The 12,187-nt window shown below is 42.9% G+C and overlaps 1 protein-coding gene across 31 annotated transcripts in view; it reads right to left on the reverse strand.

The window, feature by feature from the left end:
• Positions 1-12,187, reverse strand: part of ABI3BP (ABI family member 3 binding protein) — a 298,516-nt gene that overhangs the window by 34,361 nt on the left and 251,968 nt on the right. For all 31 annotated transcript variants that reach the window (XM_062207047.1, XM_062207032.1, XM_062207040.1 and 28 more), the window contains 2 exons: positions 4,681-4,758; positions 2,117-2,221 (listed from right to left, as the gene is read on the reverse strand). In XM_062207047.1, coding sequence (XP_062063031.1) covers positions 2,117-2,221; positions 4,681-4,758 — 183 coding nt within the window. The remainder of the gene's footprint in view (positions 1-2,116; positions 2,222-4,680; positions 4,759-12,187) is intronic.

Below are 12,187 nucleotides of genomic sequence, written 5' to 3' on the forward strand. Positions count from 1 at the left end.
GGGTATCTGCCTTTCAAATCAGGTCTTTTAAAAAAAGTAGTTGTAAGTCTATGAAACTGAATCCACCCTCAGGCCCAGGCAAGACTAGGTGCTCAGAGCACAGAAGAGGTTACATGGGATTCTATACTATTCCTTGGAAAAGGACTCATCCTTGGGTAATCAAGCATCAAGGGATACAAGCCTGACCTAAGAACCATGGCTCAGCATGGAATCACAGATTAGTCACTCAGGTCACCTTGGCTGGCCCCTAGGGACTCATGCTCCTGGTCCTAGTGGGTGCGGACCACAGTAAGAAGCAAGCAAAACCCACAGGAAGCTGCACTGCAGCCCATGTGAGCTGCTCAGAGCCAGCAGTGTCTGCAGGAAATTCTGGCACAGCATTTTCACCCTGACAAGCTGAGGGGGACTCAGAGGCGTCAGCAGATCTGGAGGTGGGCACAGTGTCAGATGCCCCAGTTGTGCTCATAGGCACATGCGAGAGAGCCTCAGAGCACTCCCAGACATGGAGTGCATTTCCTGAATTCAAGATATGCTTTCTGTGACGTGGGCCAGGCCAAATCAGACAAGTACCCTTGTTTGTTGCTTGGCTCTCCATGCACCCATTCCTTTTGTTATAGCACCAGATGGGGAGCAGGGACCAGAGTGAATCTCAGAAGTAGAATACGTATGTGGTCCTTCTTCAGGCTGGATGGGCTGTACCAAAGCCCACAAGACACAAGAGAACAAGGGTTTTCTCTGGCAGGAACCAAGGCCATGGAACAGGGGAGCTCTCTAGGGCAGCACCTGATTCCACTGGCACCGTCAGGCATCACTTTCAGTCTGTGACTCATCCAGTCTGACCTAAAGGCTGCAGGCACTCAAGTCACATGTGCCCCAGGTTACAATTACTGGGGAAAACCTGGTCTCCTTACAGGTCGTGTCTCTGGGCTTTGACTCAGAAAGGCATGATAAGCATGGATGAAGGACTGATTTCTCCCTCAATCCATGGGAAAAACATGTAGGGTTCACTGTGCACTGGAGATATCATAAACCACCCCAACACTGCATGTGCCTTCCATCCTGCAATAACAATGACCCACACTCCCCCTTCACATAAACCCTCCTCTGTTCCACCCTTCACAGCTGTCTTCAACAATTTTATCCTGATTGCACTGACAAAATATTTAGCAATCAGAGATTTGCAAAAGGAGGAGAGTTGGAGAACATGCTATGATTTGTTGGCAGGTGCTTGCAGAAGAGCCCTTAATAAAAATGAGGGAAAACCATACTCTGAACTGGATCAACTTTTTACTGATTCTCCATTTCATTCATTCACTCAGACATTACTTATCTAATATCCTCTAACTGTTAAGCACTGGCTGTTCTTCTGGGAATTGAGAAAACATCTGAAGGCTCAGCTCACAGTCTCACAGAAGATAAGCACACAAAGAAGCAGGTGTAAGACAATTTGTTCTTTGCTCTAACAGAGCTATGGATCAAGGGCATGGAAAACACAGAAGCAAAGCTAGACTACTCTGGGAAGCTAGAGACGATTTCTTCAAGATAAAGACCAGGTACAAACCGCTCAGGTTGAGAAAGGTCATTCTGTAGGGGACAGCACCACCACCAGGGCTCAGTACATACTCACATTTTGTTGCACGAGGTAGGTGTGTTCAGTCACCCTGAGCCTTTTAGTCCCAAGTCTTCCCTAACTGGCATAGCAAGTAGGTTGGTAAACAGGGGAGTTTTCATCGAAATCTCCAGGATTTAATTTCAGGAGACAGAATGATAAGCTGACGACAGGGTATCACATTTTCCATCATGTGTAGGCACTGGCAACAACAGAATCTTATCCAAAATAATCGACTTGTTGAAGGGCCTGAGTTAGTTTCTATCTAGGCTCCAAGCCTGTAGACATTTAAAAAAGCAAACTGGCCTAGCTGTGAAGAGATGGTTGTTTTTACTCCACCTATCCCAGGGTCAGGATACAAGTCTGCAAAACGGTAATGTACAAAGTTCAGTCTTTGGGGCCAATTGTGTCACATGTACTAGTAGCTTTTCTGAGCTCACACTCCAAGGGCTTTGGTTGGCCAGTCAAGGGGAAACTGTGGCTAAAGAAGGTAAGCAATGGACATACCTGCACTTCCTGGCTTTCCAGTGACATTATTCGGTGGTAAAGGTTTTCTTCGTGGGGGCATAGGTCTAGGTGGCAAGGGTGGGCGGCGAGTCCCTGGGATTGGGGCTAAGAGATTACATTAGAGTTAAAGCCACTGTTAGTATTCACTGCACAAAAATCACATGCTTCCAAAGTAAACAAATACTGTTTGATAAGTAGCTGCTGGATGACAAGATTCTGTACAAAAGTGTGAGTCATAATTCTGACATTCCTCTGAACTAACATTGGAGCACATTAATAATAATAATAGTAATAATGAAGCACATTAATGTACGGACAGTCTGGGGCAGGTGCTGTGGTACAGTGGGCTAAGTCTCTGCTTGCAGCACCAGCATCCCGTCTGAGCACTGCTTTTAATCCTGGCTGCTGCTCTTCTGATCCAGCTCTCTGCTATGGCCTGGGAAAGCAGTAGAAGATGGCCCAAGTGTTTGGACCCCTGTACACACATGGGTGACCTGGAAAAAGAAGTTCATGGCTTCTGGCTTTGGATTGGCCCAGCTCCGGCGTTGCAGCCATCTCTCCCTCTCTCTGTAATTCTACCTCTCAAATAAATAAAATTTTTGAAAAATACATGCACAACCCTCTGATTATGGATGAAGTTATATAGGTCTCTACCTTTTGAAAGGCTGTAGAGATGCACAGAATTAAACATCTTTTGTTTTCTATAGACGCAATAGCATTTCTAAACTTCATTATCCACACTGCTTATATTTTGAGACCCCAGTTTCTTACACCATTTTAGCATATAATTTCTCCTTCTGCCAGTGTTCCACCCATCTCCAACCCTACAGATAGCCCCCGCCTTCGGATGATTTGACTTATGATGGTGAAAAGTGATACACTCTCAGCAATAATCATCTTGGCATTCTGATCTTTTCTTGAGGTAGCAACACATAGTAGCATATTCTCTTGTGACTGCAGGGCAGTGAGCCACAGCTCCCAGGAAACTGTGCATTCAAATGGGTAAAGAACCACTCTACACAGCTGTGCTGTGTTGCTCAGCTCGGATGTTGGGAAGGTTAGATGTACTGAATGCATTTTTAGCTTATGATATGTTTAATTTATAATGAGTTGATTGGGATGTAACCCCATTGTAAATTGAGGAGCACCTGTAGTATGTAATTATAATTAAACAGACACCGTTAGAACTTATTAAATGATTACATCAGAGTAATACTGATGTCAGAAACAGCAAGCCTGTGCCTGTGGAGAGCAGGGCCACTATGGACAGTTGTGGCTGCTCCGTACACAGGAAGCCTGGCCAAGGAGGACTCAGTGGAGTCAAGGTTCAGCATGCACATTGCTCAGTGCAGCTGGCTAAGGTGGGACACATTTCTTTTCTTTTAAAGATCTTATTTATTTGAGAGAGAGAGAGAGTTACAGACAGAGAGAGGGAGAGACAGAAAAGTCTTCCATCCATTGGCTCAGTCCTCAAATGTCTGGAGCTGGGCCTATCTGAAGCCAGAAGCCTCCTTTGGGTCTCCTATGAGGGTACAGGGGCCCAAGGACTTGGGCCATCATCTACTGCTTTCCCAGGCCAGAGCAGAGAGCTGGATCAGAAGAGGGGCAACTGGTATGAGGACTGGCACCCATATGGGATGCTGCCGCCACAGATGGAAGCCTAGCCCACTATACCACAGGGCTGGCCAGGGACACATGTTGCTAACTGGTCTACCTCAAAGGCAGGGGGAAGAGGCACCTTTTTACAATTGGCATACAGCTGTCTACTCTGCTTAGAAGTTTTCAAGGCTAAAGGTGCTTGGAGCTGTCTACTTCAGCCTGAATTTCCTTTAAAGGTTTTTATTGTAGCTTATCAATTTATCTTCCTTTGCAAAATATAGGTTGGGTTTTAAAATCTTCAAGTAAAATGGTCAATACTGGAAAATGCCCTGTGGTTTTAAGTACTTCCCAGGATACTGAGATGGGGAAAGGAGGATACAGAGAATCTTTATGTGTGTGTATGTGTGTGTGTGTTTGTATGTGCATTTTTGTGTGACTATGTGTGTATGGTTTTCAATGACGACGATGGAGACAGTAATATACCGGAGTATGTCTCATGGCATCCTTTTAAAAACCAGTGAGTCCTCATCTAATGCAAGGGTACTCTGAGGTGCTAGCTTTTGGCCTCTTAAGTCAGGGACATAAATCATTTCAGGCAAGAGGATATGATAATACACTACACAGAGGCAAAACAGGCACGTGATTAAAAGCTAGTCACCCACAGTGACTCTGCAGCATTTTTTTTTTTGCTCATTGTGCCCCTCAGAAGATCAGAGATTAAATAGTAAATTTAGATTAAGTAGAGGTTCTTATTAATATTTAATATGTACACACACTACTTTTCATTTCCTCCAAGGACACCCTTTTGGAATGCTTCCCTCAGAAGACCACGCACTGTTAGCATGGTTCTGACACCTGGGAGGCTGTGTGGGTGTTGGTGTTTTAGCTGCAATAACTACTACTGCAGTTACTGTCCAAGTTTCAGAGCTAAGCTGCTCTAAGGAAGTCAGCATTTTCCTCCTTACCTGGCTTTTTTGTGGAGTGGGTGGAATCTAGTGTCACATTCCTGCCAGTCCCTGACGGCCTGGGTGCTTGCTTCACCCCTGTAAACAGAGATAGTAACAGGAAATAAATATACGGTGCAAATCTGTGCTTCATAGAAACTGGGAGCACTGTCAAAGATTCTGTGCATTATTTTCAGAGTAGGGCATTGGTGTTTGTGTACCCAGACACTTTAATTGGCTTCTATGGCCTGGATATAGAAAAAAGGCAAAGTCCTACATTCATTGGTTTTGCTATTTTGTATGTGGAGTTAGGATATGACTGTGGGTTGTGGTTTTGTCACTGTTTTCCACAGGCCTCACTCATGCTGCATTTCCTCCCTGAGTGGGACTGCCTTACCAGGCAGCATTTCATCTACTAAGATTGCCTACTTTTGGCCACTATTCCTGGGTACATTTTGTGGTTTAAAAAAATTTCTCCAACTCCTCCATGCCCATAAAAAAACTTAGAATTCCAATGTGTTTAGGTTTATACTTACTGAATTAACTTTAAAACTATTCCTCAATAGGCCTTGGCTATCAAGGTATTGAGGCTAAAAACAGGATCATCACCTTTGGGATTTATAAATGAGGCCTGCGCAGGCCTAGAGCTCCAAATCATTATTTAGATGAAGTTGATCTGAAAATTACTTGGTATGATATTTTTCTCTCTCAAGTCCTTCAAACACAATCCAGTGGCTATTGCTTAGCAACTCATCTGAACACCCAGGCTTGGATTTTAAGAAGCTTTGATTGGTAGAGGGGACCAACGTGTTTCATATTATTGTAAAATTATGATTAGTTAGAAAGAATAGAAACAGTCATTTTCAGAATCTCAATCATAAATGTCACTTTAGATAAAATGGCTCATCCTAAAAAGGAATCCCTACTTGGGTGACCTGACTGTAAATTACATAATTTTTTAAAACAATTTATTTATTTGAAAGACGGAGTTAGAGAGAGAGAGAGGAAGAGAGAGAGGAAGAGGAAGAGGAAGAGGAAGAGAGATCTTCCATCTACTGGTTCATTCCCCCAGATGGCTGCAACAGCCAGAGCTGGACCTATCCTGAGCCAGGAACCTGGAGCTTTTTCCAGGTTTCCCGCGTGAGTGCAGGGGCCCAAGGACTTGGGCCATCTTCTACTGCTTTCCCAGGCCATAGTAAGGAGCTGGATCAGAAGTGGAGCAGCTGGGACTTGAACTGGCATCCATAGGGGATGCCAGTGCTACAGCTGGTGGCTTTACCTACTACACCACAGCACTGACCCCATAATTACACATAAAAAATAAGAATGAAACATTTAGTTAACATAGCAGTTAGTACACAGGACAATAACTGTTTTGAATGCTCACTGTGACCCCAGGCACTATGAAGAGACATTAAAAATTGAATCTCATTCACTGTGCAGGCCGATATATTGATTAGAAATACAACAGAAGCTCTGGTTTCCAAAAATTAGATGACATCCCCACACTGATTTGTGAAATTCAGGGGGTGAACGTGATAATAATGCAATCCCATAATCTGCTGCTAAAATATGAGGTAATACTAGGGTACTGCAGAAAGTTCATGGAAAAATGAAATAAAAAATAAGCTTTTTTGATGCAAAAATTTGAAATCTATAGATTTTTTGATAATACATATTCTTCATCTTTTTTTTTTGGAGACTTCATGTACACAGATTTCAAACTGGTTTTTTTTGTACCAAAATAAATTTCAATTCAATTTTCCATAAACTTTTTGAGGCATCCTAATATATATAATTATGAAGATGGTTTATATGGGACCATGAATTGAAAATTGCTTATTTGTGGTAGGAAAAAATGTTTCTGCAGGCAATGACTATTTTGTGGCTAATTCCACAGGCAGAGTGAAAACAAAGGGCTCTTTACTCTTCTTCCTGTGCCCCATTGTCTGTGGTCGTGGGGCCAGGAACATAGCTCAATTGGTGGTTACTCTGTGAATGGCACAGGGGTATGGAAAATCCTTCTACTTGTGTCATTGGGATAGCTTGGTTTGGCAAGGTTTGCTGTTGTTTCTCAAAGCTACATTTTTTTTTTTTTTTTAAATTTACTCCAGAAGGCTAGCTAGCGGGCTATGTGTTCCTTGAGCAGCCTTCCTTCCTACCTTCACAGCCCTTCTCCAAAGATTTCTATCCTTGGAAAACAAAATATTTCTATCCAATACTGTACAAACACTTTATATATTCATGACCTGACTTATGCTTATGACCCTCTGTGTGGGAGATACCATCCGTGTCCCACAGGCAAGGACATCCAAGGCAAGGAGAGGTTGAGTAACTTGCCCAAGGTCTCTCAGCTTGGAAGAGCCACACATGGCCAGCTCCAAAGCCTATCTCTCAAGCACTAAGTGGTACAGCACAGAGTGCTTACTGTCTTCTCTCATTCCTCACCCTGACTCTGCGTGACCATAGCCCTAGAGCCTTGGACTGCATTTCTGATATGGACTGACTCTCCACCACTGTGGGAGGGGCTGAAGGGCCATGGCTAGCAAGCATGCGTTATCCAGCCATACCACTGACCCTGGCCAGGCACGTACAGATCTGCCAAGTCCATTGGGGCCAGTAAATTGGAGATCTGGTGTCCTAGAGAGAATAGAAAATTCTACACGATTACTTCATGAATAAAGCCCAACATACAAATTCTTCCAGCCTTTTCTACTCAAGGGAGATAACTGAAAGAAACGAACCATGTCCTGTCACTCTCTGTATAGTGGAGACAGAGGCACGACACTGTTTGACCCTCACAGGTAGGTCCGCACTTCATAGAGTGTCACTGCCAAGCTGGAGTTTCCCAGCCTTTAGACACAGACAGAAGCTGGTGGTGTATGAAAAGCAGCTGTGGGGCTCAGCGGATGGGGATGGAGGCAGAGACTGAGCTCACCCTGGCCTTGCCTGTCCTGCTCTGACCTGTGGTTTCCGCATGCCAGCCAGGCAGCAAGACGAGCACCAGACCCGGGGAGACGGTGAACTTCCACTGCCCTGAGTCAGAGGAGAGCAAATGAAGGGCAAGGGCAGTGGAGAGGCAATGGGAGGAGAAAGGAGCCAGTAAGGGAGATACTGAGGAGAATGAATCCTCAGCAACTGGCAGCCAATCAGGCCGTCTGGCCCAGGGTGTGACCTGAATTCTTTGTCCTGCAGGCCCGTTTAATGAACGTATCCACTAAAGGGCAGACTGAGCCCTGGAAGCACCAAGCCTTGAACCTCAGCATGACATGCTGCCTCGCGGGAGTTCTCCAAAAATCTCCAGATTTGCATAGCCCACTCCATAGGACCTTAGTGTCCAAGATGAAGTAATGATTTGGGTATTTTTAACCATGGTAACAAAAACTTTGCAAGCAAACACAGAAAACTGGAAATCAATTTTCAAATGTATCAATGACTCCATTCCCAGGAACCAAAATGGTTTGATATTTATGAATGACTCGTCTCTGCACCCTTGTCCCTGAATCTTTGCACCTGGCTAAGAAGTCAGGGACGATGAGCCAGCAGACTGGAGGATTTAGCCACAGCCCAGAAAACAACATTCCTCACCCAGGGGAGTGTGTGTTCTCTGTGTGGAGCACTCCACGTGGGGGCAGTAAGATGTGGTTTCCTCATTAGGACGTAGAAAGGAGTCTGAGATTCAGGTTAAACAGTGCCTGCCAAACCCCATGTGCCAATGTGGTTTCAGAATTACACTTTTGCCTGGCACACGATGGAACGTCCATAAACACTGGCTGAATGAAAGAACAGCTGAGCAGTTCAGCGGCTTCCTTCTTCAGGAAGAACGTCAGAGAGACGGTCCAGGACAGGGGTCAGCACACATCTCCTGTAAAGGCTCAGGCAGTAAACATTGTCAACTCTGTGGATCATACTGACTCTGGCGTAACTATTCAACTCCTCTACTGTACTGTAAAAGCAAGCTGTGTCCCAATAAAACTTGATTTGTTTTTTTTATTTTTTTAATTTTTAAATTTTTATTTATTTATTTATTTATTTTTTTGACAGGCAGAGTGGATAGTGAGAGAGAGAGACAGAGAGAAAGGTCTTCCTTTTTGCCGTTGGTTCACCCTCCAATGGCTGCCGCGGTAGGCGCGCTGCGGCCGGCCAGGTGCTTCTCCTGGTCTCCCATGGGGTGCAGGGCCCAAGCACTTGGGCCATCCTCCACTGCACTCCCTGGCCACAGCAGAGAGCTGGCCTGGGAGAGGGGCAACCGGGACAGGATCGGTGCCCCGACCGGGACTAGAACCCGGTGTGCCGGCGCCGCAAGGCGGAGGATTAGCCTACTGAGCCGCGGCGCCGGCCAACTATTCAACTCCTCTACTGTACTGTAAAAGCAAGCTGTGTCCCAATAAAACTTGATTTGTAAAAACAGGCCAGTGGGGCTGTGGTTTGCCTGGCCCCCTGGCCCAGTGCACCCTTGGCTTGTTTGCATTTCCACAGGCAGCTCTCAAGAGATTCTGGTATCAGTAATGCACCTGGGCTGGGACATGACTCTGGAAAGCTTGAAAAACGAAGAGCTAGAAAACTAGTGCACCTAAACTGTTGAAATCTTTACTTAGTATATACTAAATTGATCTTCTGTATATAAAGATAATTGAAAATGAATGTTGATGAAGAATGGGATGGGAGAGGGGGTGGGATGGTTGCGGGTGGGAGGGTGATTGTGGGAGGAAAAAGTTGCTATAATCCAAAAGTTGTACTTTGAAGATTTATATTTATTAAACAAAAGTTAAAAAAAAAAAAGAAAAATAGTGCACCTAAAATCTCAACCTCTGCAGGCTACTTCTTAACATTGAGGCAGATCTATATATATATGTTTGAAAACACGTAGGGGCTGGCACTGTGGTGCAGCGGGTTAACACCCGGGCCTGAAGTGCCAGCATCCCATATGGAAGCCCCACTTACAATCCATCTCTCTGCCACAGCCTGGGATAGCAGTAGAAGATGGCCCAAGTCCTTGGGCCCTTGCACCTGTGTGGGAGACCCGGAGGAAGCTCTGGCTCCTGGCTTCAGATCGGCACAGCACCGGCCATTGCGGCCAACTGGGGAGTGAACTATTGGATGGAAGACCTCCCTCTCTCTCTGCCTCTCCTCTCTGTGTAACTCTTTCAAATAAATAAATAAATAAATCTTTAAAAAAATAAAAAAAGAAAACACATAAATGTATATGTGTATATATATAGACACATAGATATATACGTTTGAAAACACAAAAATCAGGGCAAGATATATATATAATGATGTTATGAAATTAGAAATAAAAAACTGGGTTCAACATGTCTTAAAATATTACTGAAGTTTAGGGAATCATTGTGAAGTTTTTAGAGAGATCCTGGCAGTGAAATGTTCATAGTCTTGAAGGCTCAGAATCTTCTTTTAAAACAATTTTTTCCAGGTCTTAAGGGCCCAAGATCTTGAAGAATATATATATATATACATATATATATGTATATATACACACATATTATATATACTATTGAAGAATATATATATAATATATATACTATTGAAGAATATATATAGCATATATCCTACACATTTGCTTTATCAACTATATTTAAAATGCAAAATATAAGAATTGAGAACTTTAATAAGAAAAGTCATAGGAAAATATATAAGGATACTTAAAAAGCTTGAATGAAAAGGTAATTTTGGTGCAAAATATTTTTGAATATGAAGGGTCTTCAAAAGGTTTCTTAAAATGCCAATTATGAAAAGCATGCAAAATTATATATACCACAATAAATACATATTTTAATTCAATATTCCATAAGCTTTTAAAGTACCCTCATATGTGAAATGGGTAGTACAATTAAGTATTCTGAGCATGATGTCCAAGTTGTTTATAGAATCAACTGACACCAAAATGATCTCTCATTAGGACCCAATAGGGACTAGAAGGGGACTTAGATGAGATAGCATTGTGTGCAAAGAAGAAAATCAAGTTATATGAACAGCTGCCTTTTTGTAAGCTAGACAGATTAAAACTATGTATAATCAAAGGAAAATGAACTCAAATAAGTTTATAACCTAGAAAGATTTTAAAACATTTTTTCTCACCAATTTCTTAAAATATCATCCTTGTCAAATATGTGAGAGGTGTTAAACTTTCCCTTATAATATGCTTATCTGTGATTTCTGATTTTATGCCAATTAAATCTTTTCTTGCCTTACTACATTGAATTTATTTTAAAAATAATTTATTAATTTAAAAGTGTGACAGAGAAACACACACACACATGCACACACACGCACACACACACACACAGAGAGAGAGAGAGAGAGAGAGAGAGAGAGAGAGAGAGAGAGAAAGAGGGAGAATCTTCCATCTGGTGCAGACATTTATTCCCCAAATGTCTGCAATAGCTAGGGTAGAGCCAGGGTGAAGCCAGGAGCCTGGAATTCCTTCTATGGATGGCAGGGTCCAGGCACTTGAGCCATCACCTGCTGCCTCCCAGGATGCAGTTAGCAGGAAGCTGAGTGAGGAGCAGCTGGCAGTGGAACAGCACTCTGATGCAGGCTGCAGGTGTCCCAAGCAGTGGCTTACCCTACTGCACCACAACACCTGCCCCCGCACTGACCTTGACTCCCACTACTATTTTCAAAGTGGCCAAAGTAAGGAATGGTGCTGTATTCTCAGTCTTAAGAGAAAAGCATTCATTCTTTTGCCAATAAATATGATGTTAATTGTAAGTTTTTCAGAGATGCCCTTTATTAGATTGAGAACACTTTCCTCTATTTCTAATTTCCTGAGAATTTTCATCATGGATGAATTTTGAATTTTGTCTAATAGTTGCTTTTTGTATGTATTTGGATGATCATAGCATTTTTCTCCTTCATTCTATCAATGCAGTAAATTATGCTAATTTCTTTCGATGCTGCATCAACCTTGCATTCCTGGAGTAAATCCCATTTGTTTTCTATGCATTATGGTGGTATACGTGGAGATGTACCACCCAGATCTCCAGTCAAGGCCTTCTCAACTAAGGATGACTCTACAGGAATTAACAGCTGGACGTTGTCTGCTGACCTCATTCCCTGAAGGTAGACAAGAAGTCCTACCTTGGGAGGGACCTCAGAAAGACAAAGAATAAAGAACAGGTGTAACAAATGTTGGTTGAGGAATGGAGTTAGAGTAAGGAAGAAGAAACAATGAATTCAGCTTTGTCTACTTGTGTCCACCAGTCCATTTTTATAAAACCAACACTTGACTATGGATATCTGAAGATACCTTATATCATTCTTCTGAAGCTAAATTTGATGAATTACTATGAAAAATGTGATTTTCTGTCCTCAAGAGGGTAATAGATACTGGTTTTTGATACAAGTTGCTCCGGAAACTGTTTATACTGTTGATCAATTAAAATGTAATAATGCTCTGCTTCCCCCCTAAAAGATAAGCATTTTCCTAGACAGAGTCATTCAAGTATATGGAAGGTTAATGGCTTTCAAGTGTGATTATTAGTCACTTCACTTCTGACATTTGCTT

Source organism: Lepus europaeus, chromosome 2 (assembly GCF_033115175.1).
Source record: "Lepus europaeus isolate LE1 chromosome 2, mLepTim1.pri, whole genome shotgun sequence".
NCBI classification, from domain to species: Eukaryota; Metazoa; Chordata; class Mammalia; order Lagomorpha; family Leporidae; genus Lepus; species Lepus europaeus.